The following is a 19,743-nucleotide window of genomic DNA, read 5'->3' on the forward strand; positions in this document are numbered from 1 at the left end:
TTACACAAATGAAATCCAATTTTCGGATATTCCACAACTATATTAATAGTATTTTAATACAGATAATATAATTTATCTGTATTAAATGATGATTTATCTTCTGAAACTTCTAATTCGATCAGATTTTTCATTTGCATTTTTAATATTTTTAGTTACTTCTAGAATTTGAGCTATGCATACAAACACTTAGATCTTAATTCTAAAATATAAAGAAAAACAACAATAATGTGAACAATATTCTCAAACAATTATGTGAAAGTTATACTTATCACTAAAAATTAGTATCATTGCTTTATTTAACGATATCTAATGGATGATTGCATTTTAACAATATCTGGAAATACTATTACTAACATCGAACATCCCAATTTCCGATGTCAACTTCAATATTATGAAGTTAATGAAGCTGTCACTCAAATTGACTATAATGCAAGAATAGCAGAAATTTATATTGCAAATTTTACAAATTTCATCAATATCCTCAAAATTCCAGATGGAATGTTTGAGTATCAATCTCTAGATTTGATAATTTTCCCACCCAAATTAAAAGAAATAGAAAGAAATGCTTTTTATGGGTGCCATGGAAATATCAGTTTAAATTTACCGTTTTTAGAGAAAATTGGAGATAATGCATTTTGCAATTGCTTCGCTCCAATTGGACCAATTAATTGTCCAAAATTGAAATTCATTGATTATCAAGCATTTAGTGGTTTTGATGGATCAAATTTAGCATTTAATTGTCCACTTTTAGAAGCAATATCATCATCTGCATTTGAATGTTGCGCAAATATTAATATCACATTAAATTGCGAAAATTTAATATCCATTGATGGTTGGGTATTCCAAAACTGTGAAAATGTAAGTATAGCAATAAATTGTGTTAATTTGATTTCCATCGGTAACAGAGCATTTTCTTATGGTGTTAATGTAAATGTGTCACTCAATTGTCCAAAATTAGTGTCCATCGGTGACGGAGCATTTTCTCATTCCTCTATTATAAGACCATTTGATTTCCCTAAATTGGAATCAATTGGTTATGGAGCATTTAAAGGATCAATTATAACAGGGCCTATTAATATACCAAACATTAAAACAATCGGACCCAGTGCATTTAACACAAAAAAAAGAGTTAATATTTCGATTAATTTCCCTAAATTAGAGTATATCTATATTGATTCATTATCAGATTGTATATTTACAGAATTCATTAGTTTAGGCAAAATAAAATCAATATTGGATTCATTCTTCGAAGGACAGAGTGAAATGAAAGGATCATTTACAGGGATGATATTTTTCAATATTGGTAGAAATTCATTTCGTGGTTGTACTAAGATGACTGGATATCTTGATTGTAGTGAGTTATCTGTTATTAATGAAAACGCATTTTATGAATGTGGCATCGAGGGACTTATTAACACCAACTATCTAACAATCAATTCAGCAGCATTTGCATACTGTGAAAACTTAAAATTCGTTGATTTATCTTATGTTGATGAAATCGATGATAATGCATTTTCTTTTTGTTTCTCAGCTCATTTTGTTAATTTCAATGATATCAAAAAAATCGGAAAGTTTTCATTCCGGCAATGCTCTAATATTACAGGAAAAGTACATCTTGATTCAATTGAATCAATAGGCGAAGGAGCTTTTGCTGAAGATTATCAGATCGAATGCTTTGTTCTTTCATGCGAAACAGTTGAGATTGAAAGCGGTGCTTTCATGAGAAATATCAGTTTTATTTTATATTATCCTCTAAAGCTGAACCAAAATATCTTAGATGGGAATGATAATGATCGTTATTTTTCTGTATATTACTACGGAACTGATCCATCACCAGAGTTGTCTGCAGAAGAGCATACACTATATGAATCTGCACATAGAATCTATGTTCTCTGCAATTATACATACAGTAGCTTTTATGGACAGCAAGTTACTTTTCTATGCAATATTCAGAGGAAAAACTCCGTTAGAATGAACTTTCCTAAGTTATTATTTTCTTATATCCTTATATATTCACAAACAACTCATAAAGCTTGACTTTCCTTCTTTTTTAAAATCATATGTCTTTATTTTTTTTTTCATTGATTTGATTGAACACAATTCTAACTAAATTTGTTCTGAATTCAAAAGAATAGCATTTACAACAACCAAATAGCTATGTTTATCGCTTTTGGATGTTTGAAATATTAAAATGAAGTGACGTTTAAAAATTTTTCTGATTGTTTCTGTGAATTGAAAAAAATTTTTTTTAGAACGAAATGAGTGTTTCAAATCCAAATCCTTCACAGACAAATACAAATAACCAACCACGCCCAACAGTAACAGTTGCTCCAACAGCAGACCAATTACGTCAAAATTCAGGAAATGCTCAGCCAAGACCACAAACAGCTGGTGCTCCTCAGAAAGATCCATCTATTCTCGCTCTTCAGTTTGCTATCGAAACAACTCTTAATACTAAGAAGCTTGAAGAAGAAAATGAAACATTAAAATCTAAACTTGCTGAAAACGAGAAATTACTTGCTGAATTTGATGATGCTCGCATTCGTGCTAAATCTCTTAGAACACAATTAAAAGAGAAAGAAGCAAAACTCGAAGCAAAGCGTAAAGAGCTTATTCAAATCCAAGAAGCCATTATTTCTACACTCCAATCACCAGCCCAACAACAACAAGAGGATCCTGAAGAGGCTCTTGTCCCAATTCCTATTATTATGAACAGAATTCAAGAACTTATCATGTCCCTTACAGAATCAGCTGCCGACAAGCAATCCACAGCCATCCCAGTAATTTCTCTCTTCAACACAAGCGAAAAATTAAATAAACTCTACGATGCTCTCGTTGAACAAGATATTATTCATGAAACTCAGGAAGAGCACGATGAAAGATACGCCAACTACGTTGCAACACAACAGAAGATAGTTTCACAGCTCAAGGACATGCTTGCGGCCGCACAAGCCGAAGGAGCTGATCTTGAAGAGGAAGAAGAGGAAATTCCTGAAGAAGAGGAGGAGCCAGCCAAAGAAGATGCTCCAAAGGTCGTCGAAGTTACAGAAGAAGAGGAAAAGAAGGAGGAATCTCCAGCTCCAGCCCCAGAAGAGCCAAAACCAGCTGAAACAGAAAAGAAAGAAGAGACACCAGCTGCCAATGAAGAAAAGCCACCTGCTTAAGCTATTATATATTACTTTCCTATATAATACAAATAATATACTTTTTTTTTTGAATTAAACTAATTGAATTACTGAAAATACTTATTTTTCAATACAAAACTCCGAAATTATATCCTAAAATTCTCATTATTATTTAGATTATTGAGATATTTTATATTTTTATACAATTTGCTTATATTTATATATGTTATTCTTACATTTACATACTTTTCGTTGGTTAGAAGTTGTTCAACATGAAAGATTATATTAATAAGTAATTTTTCAAATATCACATAAAATTAACCTTATAACATTAAATACCAATAACCATTTGGCCTTTCTTGGCTTGATGTTCAGTGCTGTATATATGAATTTTCGTTTAAAAGTTAAAAATATTAAAAATTTTCATATTTAAACATTTTACTCTTTTTAAATAAAATAAACTGGTTACATTTTGATAGTACTGAACTAGACGAAGTAAATTGTAGCTTAAATCATAGATACAAATTTTATTTTGGAGATGCAGGCGGCTGAGCGTTATTTGCTGCTTGAGTTTCGGCGCGTACCTTCTCCTCCATCTGGCGCTTGATTGCTATATTCATCAAGTAGCAGGCAATGGAGTTCATAACGCTTGAATGCTCTTGGCAGTTGTATTCTTTTGTAGATGTTTGATCATTTTCCTCTACTGCAACTATTAACCTCGTGTGGCAGTTTTGATCGTTTTGCTTTGCATACACTGCTACAACTTTATCCCAATCGTAGTGTTGAGGAGCTGATTTTCCTCCACTCAAATCAAGACCCTGAGGACCCATTGAAAATTGGAGCTTTTCTTTGCCTAAGCCAAAGAAGCCAGAGACAGTTTCTACATCATGACGAACCATTCTTTCGATTTGGCGCTTTTGAAGTGCTGAAGCTATAATCTTCTGACCTGTTTTAATTGTCTGGAATAGCTGTAAAATGTCTAATCTGTTTGTTGTTGCGATATATACTTTAAATGAATTTGTGAGATTTGTAGTTTCGAGATATATGGAGTTCTGGAATCCTGTTTCATTGTATGCTCCTTCGCATTTCGTTAAATCAAGTGGAATTAAGAAATAATCTGGCTGACCGACTTTCTTTGAGATTTCAATCCAAAATCCATTAATTTTGATCCAATAATCATCCCAGTTAAGCTTCTGATTTGCAACAGCAACTTTACCGTAGCAAAGATAGTTATTTTGTTGTGTTGCCGCAAACATCTAAATTTTTATATTTTTTTTTCACGATGAGATTTATGTTATCTGTTGGAATTGGATATATGCTAAGTATATAGTAAAACGCGTAAATATCTTGATATTACCTCATCATCCTCAATCTTGGGACTTTGAATTACTGGCATTATATTGAATAATTGCAGAAGGCGCCATAAAAGAATGTTTTATGGGCAAATCAAAACAGATCATAGTGTTATGCAGTAAATTAAAATCATCAGTATTCAATATCTGATGTTTCATCTCATATTTCTATGGATCAAACATTTCCATGACGAAAGTGAAATGAGATAAGTATCATGAGACTGGATGAAAAGGTTTTTAGATTCCGATTTCCATATGCTGAGGCGACAACAGCGTAAGTAGTACACTCATAGGACAGTTAATCTCTTTTTTTGTGGAAAGTTTGATTCAGTCAGATCAATATTTTGAAAGAGATAATATAAGTGATTTCCTCATTTAATGATTATGAAATTAACATTTACTGAACAGAGTGTTGAGGAGGATCCAGTATTAACGCTAATCACTTCAATCATTTAGAGGATTTTAAAAAAATTCCAAGCTTTTATTATTATTTTGCTACCATTTTAATAGCATGACCATAAAACACAATGTTTTATAAAACAATTTGCAAAATGTTTTCACAAACTGGGCAAAATTTTCCTCAGAAATTCTGAAGATTTTGCGGTTAGTGGTCCATTTACGATGTCTGAAGTTAGAAAACAGAAGTGCCCTGTTTGCGGTTACGAGATGACATTACCATTCGAAAACAGATGCCCAATTTGCATTAAGTATGATGACAACGTTCAACTTCCAGTTAATGTCGAAGCACTCCTTTCTGTCAAGCCACTCGAGAAAAAGCCAGAAAAGAAGGGCAAGTAAAATTCCTCAATAAAATACAACGTTTTTTTGCTATCACAGACGAATAAAATTTAAATATTTTTATCATTAAAAAATAAATCTATTTCAATACAATGTTTTTTAAATCCATTCGCTTTAAAACTTAAATTGATTACTAGTGCACACCTTAAAATTACTGGTTTCCTCAGATAATTTGTGATATAATTATTTTTTATATTATTGCCAAAGCATAAGGAAATTTATATCTCTATAGGACAAGCTATTGATTGCATGAATTATTCATCATTTTAAGTTTGAATTAAATCTTGTTGAAAATATGATGAAGATAATGATGTTTTTAGTATGTAAATAATTCGCAAATGGCGATACATTATAGATCGTATAATCATCATTAAATATCAACATGATAATTAAAAAATTGAAATTTAATTTTGGCTTTAGTTGGTAAAATATAAGATAATATTAATGTATGTAAGGCATACTATTGGTTGCATGAAATATTCAACATTTTAAACATGGATGATAATCATTTGAAGATATGCTTATGCAAATGGAGCTGTAGTATGCTGTTTTACCATAAAAGTTTGTTTATTGATATAAACTTCATTTATTAATTAAAAAATTGAAATAAAATTTAAAATAATGTTTATTTTTTGATGGAAAAACATATGACTATATATGTATGTTTAATGGAGCTCGAATATTGGCTCTTTCAATGAAGAATTAGTGTAAAATGTTTCTAATACGACCAATCCAATTGGAATAAGAGTAAGTAAGAACGGAATCTTGTTAAATACCTTACTGTTCTTAATTGCGATATCGCTTTTCGGTGTTGCTTTGTCAGAAGAGTCTTCTTGAACAATAATTGCGTTTACTTGAACATCTGAGCTGTTCTCTGTACTATTGAACTTCATATCACCAAGAATTAAGAGGAACAAGCCAAAGAAAGTGTAATAATGACCTAATGTTTGGATTAAGAATTTTCCTGTTTGATAATCCATGAAATTGCCTGGAACAACGATATCCAATATAAATGGTAAGTAGATAAGTAATGTTCCGTATAAAGTGTAGCTTGTATTTAATAATGATTCTTTTGAAGAAATTGTAACGATTTGGAGGATAGCCAAGAATGAGAATAACTCCAATATTGGTATTCCACCATTTTCAGAAGACAAATTCTGTTTAAACGCTGTAAATGCTGAAATTATAATATGAGCGATTCCAATTCCAACTGTAAGATTAACAGCTTGTGATGAGAGCTTTAAGTTTTGTCTGTAGGCTTGGTACAATACGAACAATGAAGTCTGCAAATAGAATAATTGGAGGAAAACTTTGGAATATGAAGGAATGATACCAGTCAAAGCATAGCAAAGGATAAGAGGTATCAAATATGGATTTTGTATTGAGAATACTAAGAACAACAATGAGAATAAAGGCTTGAAATTTGCTTTTGTAGCGGGAACAGTGTAAGTAAATGTCCATTCAATCCAGTCAATGTGTTGGTTTTTATAATCTAATTGGTTATGAATGGAGATATTATGTGAACCGTCAAAAACTCTGTAATAATAATCCCATGGAACAGCGTAGTGTTCATCTTGTTCTTGAAACTCGATTTTAGGCGGATACCAATTTGTAATTTCTTCTTTTCCATCAACAAATGTTCTTGAAAAAACTAATGTTGCTCTGGAATTTGCATCGTAGTTTTCGGAATAGTGAATTTGAAGAGATTGGTTGATTTCAACTGTAGATGGGAAGCGTTGTGGGAGTGTAAAGCACCAATGCTTAAGAAAACCTGTTTCACGAATATTTGCTCTAACTTTCTTTGAAATTGAATTGGTTTTCTTAACAGCACTGGTAAATGTAAAAGCTGCTAGTGCTGTTGCAACTTCTGTAAGAACATAATTAGGGTGAATAGTGTTAAAAGTATTTAGCATGAAAAATTATTTTTTTTTTACTCTGACAAAAGAAATGCATCCAAAGACATCATTACTGAATAATAGATCATGAACTTATAAAATTTCATTAGTGATTTCCTTGAACATACTTCTATAAGAGCTACAAACTCTGGAATTCATCTTAATAACAAATGAAAAATGAATTTTTCTTTATTTTAAGTCCAATCTCAAAAGAGATACGAATATTTTGAGTAAAATTGCATTCGGTTGCTTCCTTCTTTAGAATTATAATACAAACAAAGATTTTTTAAAATTATTGTCGGCAACTGAATCAAATAATCCTAAAATTAGATAGTCTATACAATAATTTGATGAGTTTTATATGGATTTGAATGAGTCAGTTTCATATCTAAAATTTGTTTCTTTATAAAATGATTTTGAAACGTATCATATTAATATTTTTCAGCAACATACTGTTTTAGTTGTTTTACAATGAACCAATTTTCAAATAAAAATTGTTTCATTGCATAACAATGAAAACTGTATGTTTACAAACACATTATATAGAAAAAAATGTATACAAAACAATTTATTAAAGATTACAATAAAATATTATTTGGTCTAATAATATTAGTTAATTCGTGAGTTAAACCATCACGAAAAACGTCAGCATTCTCAGGAATGTCGTTGAACAACATGAATATCGTATCAGAAAATCCCTTCATCATTGATCTAATAATGTAGAAATACCCAAAAACCAAAACAAAACCACGAGAATAAGAAAGACCAAAACGAGGGAATCTCGGGCCAATTGCATTAGTTAATTGTGCAACAGCGATCCCGAAACAAAGAGTTCTAAATGATAAAATCATGTCATTTTTGTCAAATTTTTCAAAAATATTTTTCTTTTCGACTTTTCCACGCGCGAAATTGTAATCGTCTTCAAACAAAGCGCAGTAGACAAGGGCCTTCCTGGAATGATATCCATACCTTTGGTTAAGCTTCTCCTTCAATCTTAAACCGAAATTTCTGACAGAATTTACAAAAATTCCTTGATTTATTACATCCAACTTTGCAAGCGAATTTACGAGACCAAAAACAGGTTGGTGTAGTGCACATCGAAAAGCATCACCTATATTATACAACAGAATCCTTTTAATACCTCCAAAATAGTCACTTTTCGTGATTTCATTCACTTTTGTGAAATAAATTTTTGCTGTGTAATAAGATGAGATCATATAGACAATATTTGCGATAACTCCTGTTGTTATTAGATAAGAAACTAAAAGGTAAAGCTGTGTCCATAAGAAAAAGTCCCAAAATGCCCAAGATGATAAAATCATCATAAATGAAAACAAAGTATATAAAAATAATGTGAAAACTAGCACGGAAACGAATGTTTTGTCCTTAAATATCCATTTGCAAACAAGTTTTGTGATAGAAGCATTAAATTCTGTTGAATTTTGCGTAAAAACACTAATAATTTTGCCTAAAATTGCTAAAAACAGGCAGATGTATATAAAATATTGGAAATGAAGGAATGTGATCGCATATACTGCAAATGGTATCGCAATAGAAATTAATATTCTGTAATTTTTGAATTTATCAATGTATAAATTCTCGTAAATGAGATAAAATGTTGCAATAAATACTAGTATATATGAAGTTAAGAATGTTGTTATCATTTTATACGGATATTGTGAATCATAAGACCAAATATGGGTTCCAATAAGGCAAATTATGTTAATAAGGAATCCATTAACACATGGATCATTGAATACTAATGAAAGATCTTTGTAATTATCTTTATATTTCAAATATAAATCTAAAAATGTTGGAATATACTCTTGATTATCTGTTTCTTTGATTGTAATTTGTGTTTTTTGAGTAGTCGACTGGTATCCGTTAGTATTTGCTTGACTTTCTGTTGAATTTTTTTGAATATCTTTGTTTTGTTGATTATTTAATAGCATTTGGGGTATTTTAGCATCATTAGTTGTAGTTGATGGATACCCATTTGCTATATCGGGTGTGATTGTTTCCATGATGTAACTAAATAAATTTGATTTTTACAATTTTGATTATTTAAATGAACTTTCGCCAAGTATTTTAGCCAAACAGAGACAGGCAGCTCATGTTCTGTTAATGTTTTCAGAATAGACTAGCAATATTTGTATGATTTTATATCTCTTCAAATTCGGATCTTATTAGTAGTGCATTTGTATAAAAACAATGCATGATTATTCAAATCCTAGATCTTTAAATCCATATGTTCTAGTATTTAGAATGTTTATAAAATATTAAACAAAACAATAGAAAATTTATATAATAAATAACATAATTTACAGAGTTATTAATCACCGTGCATTTTATCAAGCAGAAGTTGGCATAATGATGCAATTTCTTCGTTTTCTGAGCGTAAATTCGTAATTAGCGCCTCTTCGAAGTCATCTTCTATAAATGCTTGATGAACAAAGAATTTCCTTCTATCATATTGTATGCAAAGTGATAATAATATCATAATTGTTTGTTCTTGTGGAATTTCGAAAACTTCATCGATCATATGACTGAAAACTGATACCTTATACTCATCAGCAACATCACTTTGCAAAAATTCATCTAAGGCTTGGCCAAAGAAAACAATTAAATGGCGAATTGCTCTGTGTTGAAGATTTTTAAAGTATTTTGCTATAGGAAATAGGAAAACATCTAAAAACATCTCATTCTGATTATTTCTATAGTATTCTAAGCATCTAGAGATAGTTATCATATCAGAATCACATTCAACGTTGTAAACTAAAGATCTGGCCTTCTCAAGGACTTCTTGTGTGAAAAATTTATCGCATAGGTCAGTATTATACTCACAAAATTTAATTGCCAGTGCTATTGCAGAAATTGAAGCTCTATTTAGGCCATATTTGAGTTGTTCATTAACTATTGCTAAGAAATCATTATCTGTACAATAAACCAAAAGCACTGTATCGTTCAAACATAAAGCAAATACTAAATCAAATAAATCTCCATAATCAGGGACGTTTCCTGACTTTATAATGGTTGATAATGCATTACTGAAAAATTCTATGTTAATGGGAAGTGTTTCTCTTGCAATTGATGAATGAATTGCCAAAGAAAATAAATTAATTAATTTTTCTTTGACAATAAAACTACTAACTGCTTCATATTGATAGAATACACACTCTATATAATTGGAATTTTCTATTGTAAATGCTAATTTGTCAGCTCCTAGAACAGGATTCGTAAAAATTGCAGTTAAAGTATCCAGAACATAAATAGTAACGTCATCATCTTTGCAGAAATCTATGATTTCAAATAATATTTCATGTATTGGAAGTGCAAACAAAGGATTTTCTGGATTTGTGCTTGTAATTGCAACACTTTGTAAAATCTGAAGAATTTGTTGAGTGATTATGAATTTATTGAGTTTTGCTTCATGCATATGTATTATTTCCATAAGTTTATCAAATAATTCTGGGAGTAAAAGTTGATCTCCGTTTGGAGTTGGAACTGAATAGCATTTTTTAGATAAATCTCTTGTCACATCAAAGAACTCAACTTTTATGCTTAGAGTTGCGTTTAAAATATCGATTAATTCTGGATCAGTTTCAATATCGTATATTTTCGACGTATCAAACTCTGAAATATTACGAATTTGTCTAGATAGTTTGATATTTTTGGGTTTAAAAGCCGGATCATTTGGATGATCCGGTGGATCTAATTTGAAATTTATCAACTTAAAGAAAAATGAAATATGAGTATGTGAAACAATATTTAATTCCTGTACGAAAGATAAATTAAGAAGACAAATCCTCCAAAACAAATAAATTAATTTGATAGGAATTCATATTGAAGGGAAAAATGTATACTTGTATGAGATAATTTGCTTTTTATTAGAATTATATTAGATTTATGCTAATAAAATACATCTGAAATCAGAAGAATTTATTTTTTTCAGCGATATCGTTTCAGAAAAGAATGTTTTCCTCTTCTAAGAAAAATTCAAGCGGGGGCAAACAAAATTCTTCAAAAGACAATCAGCAAGAACAAAATTCAAACGGTGCAGTAGTCAGGATTAAGAAAAATCTTCCACCAGAAGTTGAATTTCGTCAAGTGAAAGAAGAATTAAAGAAATCAATCGAAGATTCACGCTTAATCAACAACACTACATTTATTCTCGAATCAATCCGTATTTTCGAACGTAAAGAGATGTACTCATACATTTTTGATTTTGATCAAGACAAGTACTCGGTTGCACCAAGTGGAGGTGCTATTGTTGTTGCACATCAGAAATCATTAGTTAATGAAGAATACTACTCCGCACTTCACATTTACGACAGCTACTGCAACTTGATTCGTTCATTTCCATTAACATACCAACATCGTCTTGAATCATTATACTTTTCACCCGAAGAGTGCATTGTTGTTGTTTACACAGATGCACACATCGAAACATACACTATCCAAGGTCGCAAAGTTTGTGAACTTTCGGAATACGAAGGTCAAAAGATCTCACTGCAATTTGTTTCATTCTGGCCACGTGGTTTGATGCTTGCTGCATATCCAAACGTTGTTTACATCATCGACAACTTTGTTCATCTTGAACCACGTGTTTTTTGTCGTTTTTCCGGTGATTCTCTTTTAAGTGGTATTATTTTACCCGAAGATCCAGATACGGGTGTTGGCATCCGTCTTTGGTGTGTTAATTCGAAGAACAATTTAGTTCTCATCCAAGAAGATGACTACGAAATCCAAGAATTTGTTTCACCTGTTTCGAAAATTCTTTTTTCACCTAATGGTAAAATTGCATTAGCCGTTTGCAAAGACATCACAAAAGAAAAGTACGAATTCAAAGATGTCTTATACTATTTCTGCACTCCCGACTTTTCAGAAGTCAAACTTGCAATCCGTTTTGATGCATTCCAACCTAGTAAGATCGCGTGGTGTGGTTCGGATGCTATTTGCATGACACAAGGCTTCCAACTTGTTCTTATTGGTGCATGTCAAGATTCTATCAAATGGGAACTTGATTCACCTATGATTATCAGTTCTGAAATCGATGGTCTTCGTATCTTTTCTATGAAAGGCAGTTCTCTTTTGCGTGCTATTACACGCAATGTTCTTCAGTTTTGTCTTCAGAACACAAAATCTCCACAAGTTCGTTTGTTCTATGTTATGAATGACGAAGTTGGTCTTGCAGAGTCGGACTTAGTTATTGTTGATGATTCCGACAAAAGCATTACAGAACCAACTGAAGGTCGTACATTCACAGTTAAAGAACTTCACACTGCTCTTCAAGGCATTCTTGAAGCCGCTCTTTTCTTCAAGAACCCATTAGTTCGTCGCAATTTCCTCAAGATCGGCACCCGTGTTATGACTACAGTTCGTGCTCCTCTTAACGACACATCAGTTATCAGTCAAAACCTTGAACGTATGCGTGATTTCTTCGGATTTGCAGACAAACTTTCTACTATGCGTATTGTTGACCAACTGAATGGTCCTCCATACAACATTCCAGTTACATTTGCACAGTTCCAATCTCTTAATCACATTGTTCTTCTTAAACGTCTTTGCAACCGATCATTGTACTACGAAGCATCACAACTTGCATCATATGTTGGTGTTGATGATTCATACATCAACAGTCATTGGGCTACATCACTTATTTTCACCTCACGCAGTGACGATAACATTTTGAAATCATACCACTCCATGAACATGTCTATTGACTACGTCGAAGTTGCGAAGACAGCATTCGACATCAATCGTGTTTCACTTGGTCTTAAACTTTTAGAGTGCAACAAAGCAAAAGCACGAGCTGTTCCATTATTAGTTTCACAAGGCCAATGGCGTGATGCACTTACAGCAGCTATTAACTCTGCGGACTCAAGTTTGCTTGTTTACACTCTTGAGCAAGCAATGAACAACGGTCAGTATCTTCTTTTGTCGGAATTTCTTCAAAACAAAGACAACCGCGACATTCGAAACATCTATCTTCGTCTTTTGCCGGATGACGAGACGGCAATCAGCGAAGTTTTGCATATCGACAACCGCAATGCTCTTTACAAAGTCAAGAAGACACTTTCGGGTGGTGGTTTGATGAAAGACGAACGTGCACAACAGATCAACAAGTTATTTTCATCAGACAACATCATCCCAGTCTTCACATCATTCTATTCTAAACTGAACACTGCCAAAGAATATGTTTCATCGACACGATATGTTGAAAACATTGATTCGCTTACACCTAGTGAAGTTTACGAACAAGTTATCTTGAGTAACAATCGAAACAAGACAGTTGACTATGGCAAAGACATTTTCCATTTATCTAACGACGAAATCTTCTGGCGTCGTCTTCAGACAGGTCTTAAATACGACTCTGTTTGTCTTATCAAACAATTCAAGAAAGCTATGTCCAAGCAATCAGGTGGTGCTGTTCCCGAATGGTTCATGTCATATGCCTCTCAACACTCTAGTCCACGTCTTCTTGACATTCTTGAAGGTCGTGAAGTTGAAGACGATCCAAACGATCCTGTTATCACCGGCTCTCTTGAATACCATCAACAGAAGAAATCAGAATCAGAAAAATACAATCAAAAGAAAGACAAAGACAAATCTAATAAAGACAAAGATAAAAATAAAGATAATAAAGATAAAGACAATGAGAAAGGTGAAGAAGCTCAACAAGATGAACACAAAGATAATGCTGAACAACAACAAGAAGAAGTAACTGAAAATCAAACAGAAACAAAGAATGAAGAAAATAAAACAGTTGAAGAAGAGAAACCAACAGAAGAGAAAGAGAAAGAAGAAACCGAACTTTCACCTGAAAAAGCAGAACAAAACCCAGAAGCACAATGATTTATTCATAATTATTTTGTATAAAAAGTCTTTTTATGTTTTTTATTTAACTATAAAATAAACTGATATTCAAAATGCCCAGGTCTCTCAATTGTGAGACGTTTACATATTTTAATGGAGGTGTCCGAGCCTCCCTATGCGGTCATAAAGCTTTGAGTTAGCATTCTTGGGCTTAAAATCTTTTCTCATCCAGACCACCCTCACTAAATGCTGAAATTTGAAATTGCGATCCAGCATGTTTATCTGCTGGTCAAGGCATTGTAAAAGAACCCTTATCAACATATATATATAATAAATTAATAATGCAAAATTTCCAACCCTGAAGAGATAATGTGATTGCCCGATTCTACCAAGTTAGTTGAAATTTTTTTTACCGAAAAGATTACTCATTTCTTTTAAATATTATTGTTTTATAATTTTATTTTCTTAAAATTATAAAACATGGTTGTTTCAGATAATGTTTTACCTTAATGAGATGTATGCAACGAGAATGAATTTTCGGTCACAATATTGTTCTATAAAAATTTCAAAATTTTTGGATTTTTCTTTCGATTGGAAAAATTTTTTACAGAAATACTATGGAATTTTTAGAGAAAAACAGTGACATATCATGCATTATTGTACCCTTGATATAATGCAACAGATAAATCAGAAAAATAATGAGGTCGAAAAAACTCAAAAACGTTGACCGACCTCTTTTTATCAAAACACCGCTACACATCATAGATCATTTTGCAACAGCGCCCCTCCGCGGATTCGACATATTTAATAAATTAGCAAAAAAAGTATAAATCGTACTATTCGAATAGCACAATAGAAAGAATGAATATTAACAATTGTGTTTTTGATGATTAAAGGTTTGAAAAAGATAGTTTGAAAATAAATTTTTTTGTTTTGATTTTTTTCTATAAAAATTTTCTTTATTTTTAAAAAACTCCTCCATTTTGGAATGTTGCTAGAATTACAAACGGCAAAAAGAATTAATTATTGCTGAATATATATTTATTCCGTTCCAAATTGAAGTGTTTTGCAAAATGAGAATAATATCCCAAAGTATTTTTGTATTAATCTTATAATCAAAATATTGATTCTTAACACCATATATCCATGTGTAACAGATTTTATAGAATAGTAATTCAAGCTGAATTATTCAGATATTGAAATCTGATCAATATCTAATAATACAGATGGTATATTCAAATAGTTGTTTAAAAATGAATAGCTTCTTTGTATAAAAATGAATATTTTGTCACAAACTTTATATCATTCCCATTATATTTATTTCAGTAAAATTTATTGGCACTATATACAATTTTGGAAAATTGAATATCATTTTATTACATATGTACTAATTTAATAAATGATCAAATTGCCAAAATCTTGAAATCGATTTCTAAAGTTGCTCAAAAATCGGAATACGTACAATTAATAATATCTTCATATGATGTTATTTGATTTGGTATACGAATTTTTTTCGCCGACATACCTTCCTGAAAAGATACGAACGATTTCGTTAATTTTTAAAAATTTGACATTGTTTATCTTAGCAAATGAATGTTAATTCTATTTTTGTAGAAATTATCATCAAAAAACTATTTTGTAAAATTCGATTTCAATTGGAAAAAAGTAAAAAAAGAAATATGCATCAGAAATGAACCAAGTTTTGTTGTAAACAGAAATTCATCAAAAGTGACACTTCAGAAAAGCTAAAATATTGAATTTTTGGAACTTTTGATAGAGCACGTTTTTAAATATTAATTAAAGTAAATGTATATTTTGTAAAGATTCTTTTTAATAAAAAAATAAAATTTTGAAGAAGAACACAAAATCTTCTGAAAAATAATATCACATAAACTCATATTATTTTCTAATATATAACTATTTTATATAAAAATCAAATTCAATGATCTTAAAAGCGAAGGATAAACCTCAAAATTTACGAATATAATGAGTGGGAATATAATGCTTATCTATCATAAAACCATATGAAATATCAATTTTTGCTTTACGCCTAATTTTTGACGACAATTAGCAAAAAATGTTAAATGTTAACACTCAGTCCATTTGAATATGAAAAATAAAATTGACTTTGATTAAATGTTTTTATTTATCATGCAATTCTTATAATTTAAATGAAGAAGTAATTTAAAACGATTTTATTTATGATCAAATTTTATATATTTTTTTGGATCAAATCCATTTTAATAGAATTTATATACTATTCATCTATTAGTAAACACTACCGTATATTATTTTTTAAGCTATCTTATTTTTTGAAATTTTATTCAAATCTTTGGTCGCAAGAAGAATTGCATGATAAATAAAAACATTTAATCAAAGTCAATTTTATTTTTCATATTCAAATGGACTGAGTGTTAACATTTAACATTTTTTGCTAATTGTCGTCAAAAATTAGGCGTAAAGCAAAAATTGATATTTCATATGGTTTTATGATAGATAAGCATTATATTCCCACTCATTATATTCGTAAATTTTGAGGTTTATCCTTCGCTTTTAAGATCATTGAATTTGATTTTTATATAAAATAGTTATATATTAGAAAATAATATGAGTTTATGTGATATTATTTTTCAGAAGATTTCATTCTATATGCCTATGAAAAGTACTCTCAAAACTAACTTTTTCCTAATTATAATTAAATCTAGAATATTGTATTATGCTTAGTATTATTTCATTTTTCTCATTCAATTTAGAATTTACAAATGTCAAAAAATTGAGAGTTGTCACTTTTGATGAATTTCTGTTTATTACAGTTTAGTTGGTGTCTAAATATTTGCTAGCATTGATTTTAACAACTGAGTTATAATATCGAAGCTGATGCGCTAGAATTTCAGATATTTAATGATTCACCATCCAGTTTCCATTCTTTGTATAAAAATAGGAGATTAAAATTTTCATTAATACTCCTAGTAATTTAAAAATAATAAAAATTCTTTTGATTTTTCAACATAATGGAAAAAAATATTAAAAATAATCGAACAAATTAGTAAACAAGACATTTATTTCACAATATTTCACAATATTTATAACGCTTACTGCGAGAATTCCAGTCAATGTATTTCATTCTTGGGAATAAAATAAATAAATTTGGTATTTTAATAGTTTGAAGCAACTACATTTAAAGAGGTTGCACAGGTGTTTTGCAGACAAGAAATAATAATCGCATGGGATTTGTAAATTTTAATTATATGAAATTGATTTAGACAATCGCGGTTAACAATAGAACAGTCTGCAAACAAATAGTATGTAAATCATTAACAATATGCAAAATCTAGAATGGATTGATGTTTATTGTAAATTTTATTCAATTACGGTAAATTTTGGAATTTTACGTGCTAAAATATATTGCAATCTAGGATTTGTAGTATTTGATACTAAAATAACGAATATTTTTGCTTGTTTTCTCGCATAATTTTAATATGATTGTAAAAAATTATGAGTTACGATCCTGAAAATCAATAATTTAACACCTCTCGACGAACCCTTTTAAATGGACACAAGTCAATTTTTTTGAGTTTTCGAGGGTATTTTACCAAGGCTGAAAATGAAAAAATCGGGAGGATTACGTCCTCTCAATTTAGGTCGGTCAACCCTTAAAAATCTGTCCTCTTTGAAAAATTTTGAATATTATTCCGCCAATTTTTTAAATATTTGCTTCTTAGGTTCAAGCTTAAGGGTGCGCCCGGGAGGATCATGTAAACTTCAGAATTTAGAACCTTAATTTTTAAGCAATAACTTGGTACCTAAATAGGTAGGAAAACTCTAAAAATATCAAAAAATACAACTTGGCTCCATAATAATCCTGTCATGGTGGCTGTTTGTATCCCCTAGTATTTTCCTCTTGAATCTCTTTTTCTGTCGAAATTAAATTCAAATCTCAGAAGTAGAAGTGAATAATCGACTTATTACTGCTATTATACGAATAAATAAATTCATTATATTATTTTTATTTACATAATATCTGTTTGAAGTCCATAATTCTATAAATTTTTCTTCAAAAACATTACAATCTTGATAGTTTTGATACTGTTTAATAGGTTTTTGGCACCTTATTTAGTATTTACTACGTATAGAGTCGATCTGAACTTAATTTTCGGAAATTTAAAATATTTATTATAAGTAAAATCTGATTTGAAATTTATGTTTAACTACTCATATCTTGCATTATCCTGAGTAGCTTTTGTAAAAATTCATCAAAAAAGATTTTAACGTGCTTTAATTTTTATTTTTTAAAATAATGCATATTATTATATAACTAGCATATTTACAAATTTTAGTGCTTTCAAAAATTTAATCCTCCTCCTCTCAAATAAACGTACATCCGGGTGGCCTGTTTTTTGCAAAAAATAAAATTTCATTTTTTATGCTTAAAAAGTCAGAATTTTTATTTGCTTCTGGGATATATGATGGCTATATCAGATGCCCATTCTTTTTGATACTCAACATTAAACATAAAACTTAGCCGTTAAGGCTCTTCTGAAAATATTTTTTTTCCGAAAAATTTTCGAAAAAAATCAAAAAATTTAAAAATCCCCGAATCTGCAGGGATTTTAAAAAATTCTTTTTAGTAAAACTTAAGGATATTGTATCAGATATATTGGTATGGGCAAATTCAATTTTAATCCAATATTCATCGAGATATTAAGTTAACGAAGCTTTCAAAATTGAGAGGGTAATCCTCCTCCTCTCAAATAAACGTACATGCGGGTGCACCCTTAATGATGATCAAATACATGAAATTATTCAACAGAAAAGAATTGTTATGCTATTTTATAAATGCTCAGATATGCGATTAAAGTTTATGTATGTTTGTATGTAACTATATTTGTTTAGAAAAAGGTGACCAAACTATTTTTTGAAAGTCCGCCATAACTTTAATGGTACTATTTCAGCGTGTACAATGAATACAAAAATTCTAAGAGTGCCACATAAAATAGTACTTGAGACTTGAGTTAATGCTACCAAGCAAATGTTAAAAAGATGACTTTAGTGTTTTGATAATCAAAGATTAAAATCATTATTGTCTAAATCAATAATCATAACGACAGAAGTTAATGTTTTTTCATCAGTGCTTTAAATCCACTTTTAAAAGTATACCTCAAAAATCAAAATATCAAAAAAAAATTGGCCGATAGGTTTGGCTTTAATTTTTGTCTGCTTTTATGATTTGATATGGATGTTATAATTTTAAAAGTTGAGCCAAATTCACCAATAGATTTTTGAGATTTGCAAATACTCAATAATTTTCAGCGTGTTATCTTTTATTAAAAGAACTATTTGGTTTCAGTATCATATAAATTGATATTTACTTTCTATTTGAACCTTCATTTAGCTAATGATTTAGTAATACAGATTTCATCTAATCCTTATAAGAGAATTTTGAATTTGTTATAATAAAAAAACAAACAGATATAGCTTACACTTCTATAATAAAGATACCTTTTATAGAAATCAGTATGAAATGTGTTTTGGCTTATTGGAAGCATATCAGACATAATCGCCATAATCAAGAAATCTATATACCCAATAAGTAATAAATTTGTCGATATAGATTTTTCATAAAATTAGTTTTTAGTCTGATCTTAAAATAAATTTAATTTTTTATAAAAAAAAATCACATTTAAAAGTACCTTTTTAGTAGCTCGAAATCCTGTTGGTGGATTTGGGGCGTACTTCAAAATTAGCTTTTCTTCTACA

The 19,743-nt window shown here is 30.2% G+C and overlaps 8 protein-coding genes across 8 annotated transcripts, besides 4 other annotated features; 4 read left to right on the top strand and 4 right to left on the bottom strand.

Annotated features, from left to right (window-relative positions):
* Window positions 1-309: 309 nt before the first annotated feature.
* Window positions 310-2,037, top strand: TVAGG3_0392600 (antigen BSP-related family; the record flags this gene model as incomplete). Its single annotated transcript, XM_001584196.1, has 1 exon — window positions 310-2,037. The coding sequence occupies one exon, from the start codon at window positions 310-312 to the stop codon at window positions 2,035-2,037; it is 1,728 nt and encodes a 575-aa protein (XP_001584246.1).
* Window positions 2,038-2,228: 191 nt separating this feature from the next.
* On the top strand, window positions 2,229-3,190 carry TVAGG3_0392610 (uncharacterized protein; the record flags this gene model as incomplete). Its single annotated transcript, XM_001584195.1, has 1 exon — window positions 2,259-3,164. One exon carries the CDS (start codon window positions 2,259-2,261, stop codon window positions 3,162-3,164), a length of 906 nt encoding a protein of 301 aa, XP_001584245.1.
* Window positions 3,191-3,516: 326 nt separating this feature from the next.
* On the bottom strand, window positions 3,517-4,386 carry TVAGG3_0392620 (uncharacterized protein; the record flags this gene model as incomplete). Its single annotated transcript, XM_001584194.2, has 1 exon — window positions 3,653-4,381. The coding sequence occupies one exon, from the start codon at window positions 4,379-4,381 to the stop codon at window positions 3,653-3,655; it is 729 nt and encodes a 242-aa protein (XP_001584244.1).
* Window positions 4,387-5,098: 712 nt separating this feature from the next.
* On the top strand, window positions 5,099-5,275 carry TVAGG3_0392630 (uncharacterized protein; the record flags this gene model as incomplete). Its single annotated transcript, XM_001584193.2, has 1 exon — window positions 5,099-5,275. The coding sequence occupies one exon, from the start codon at window positions 5,099-5,101 to the stop codon at window positions 5,273-5,275; it is 177 nt and encodes a 58-aa protein (XP_001584243.1).
* A 665-nt stretch (window positions 5,276-5,940) lies between these two features.
* TVAGG3_0392640 (uncharacterized protein) lies at window positions 5,941-7,188 on the bottom strand (the record flags this gene model as incomplete). The annotated part of the gene is made up of 1 exon (XM_001584192.1): window positions 5,941-7,188. The coding sequence occupies one exon, from the start codon at window positions 7,186-7,188 to the stop codon at window positions 5,941-5,943; it is 1,248 nt and encodes a 415-aa protein (XP_001584242.1).
* A 546-nt stretch (window positions 7,189-7,734) lies between these two features.
* TVAGG3_0392650 (choline transporter-like (SLC family 44) family) lies at window positions 7,735-9,212 on the bottom strand (the record flags this gene model as incomplete). Its single annotated transcript, XM_001584191.2, has 1 exon — window positions 7,749-9,194. The coding sequence occupies one exon, from the start codon at window positions 9,192-9,194 to the stop codon at window positions 7,749-7,751; it is 1,446 nt and encodes a 481-aa protein (XP_001584241.1).
* A 229-nt stretch (window positions 9,213-9,441) lies between these two features.
* Window positions 9,442-10,971, bottom strand: TVAGG3_0392660 (uncharacterized protein; the record flags this gene model as incomplete). Its single annotated transcript, XM_001584190.1, has 1 exon — window positions 9,503-10,621. One exon carries the CDS (start codon window positions 10,619-10,621, stop codon window positions 9,503-9,505), a length of 1,119 nt encoding a protein of 372 aa, XP_001584240.1.
* Window positions 10,972-11,142: 171 nt separating this feature from the next.
* On the top strand, window positions 11,143-14,099 carry TVAGG3_0392670 (regulation of vacuole fusion, non-autophagic; the record flags this gene model as incomplete). The annotated part of the gene is made up of 1 exon (XM_001584189.2): window positions 11,143-14,025. The coding sequence occupies one exon, from the start codon at window positions 11,143-11,145 to the stop codon at window positions 14,023-14,025; it is 2,883 nt and encodes a 960-aa protein (XP_001584239.2).
* Window positions 14,100-15,689: 1,590 nt separating this feature from the next.
* Window positions 15,690-15,727: a mobile genetic element.
* Window positions 15,728-16,759: 1,032 nt separating this feature from the next.
* Window positions 16,760-16,796: a mobile genetic element.
* A 924-nt stretch (window positions 16,797-17,720) lies between these two features.
* Window positions 17,721-18,761: a mobile genetic element.
* Window positions 18,762-18,881: 120 nt separating this feature from the next.
* Window positions 18,882-19,743: part of a mobile genetic element that runs on past the window's edge.

This window comes from Trichomonas vaginalis, chromosome V, assembly GCF_026262505.1.
Source record: "Trichomonas vaginalis G3 chromosome V, whole genome shotgun sequence".
Classification (NCBI taxonomy): domain Eukaryota; phylum Parabasalia; order Trichomonadida; family Trichomonadidae; genus Trichomonas; species Trichomonas vaginalis.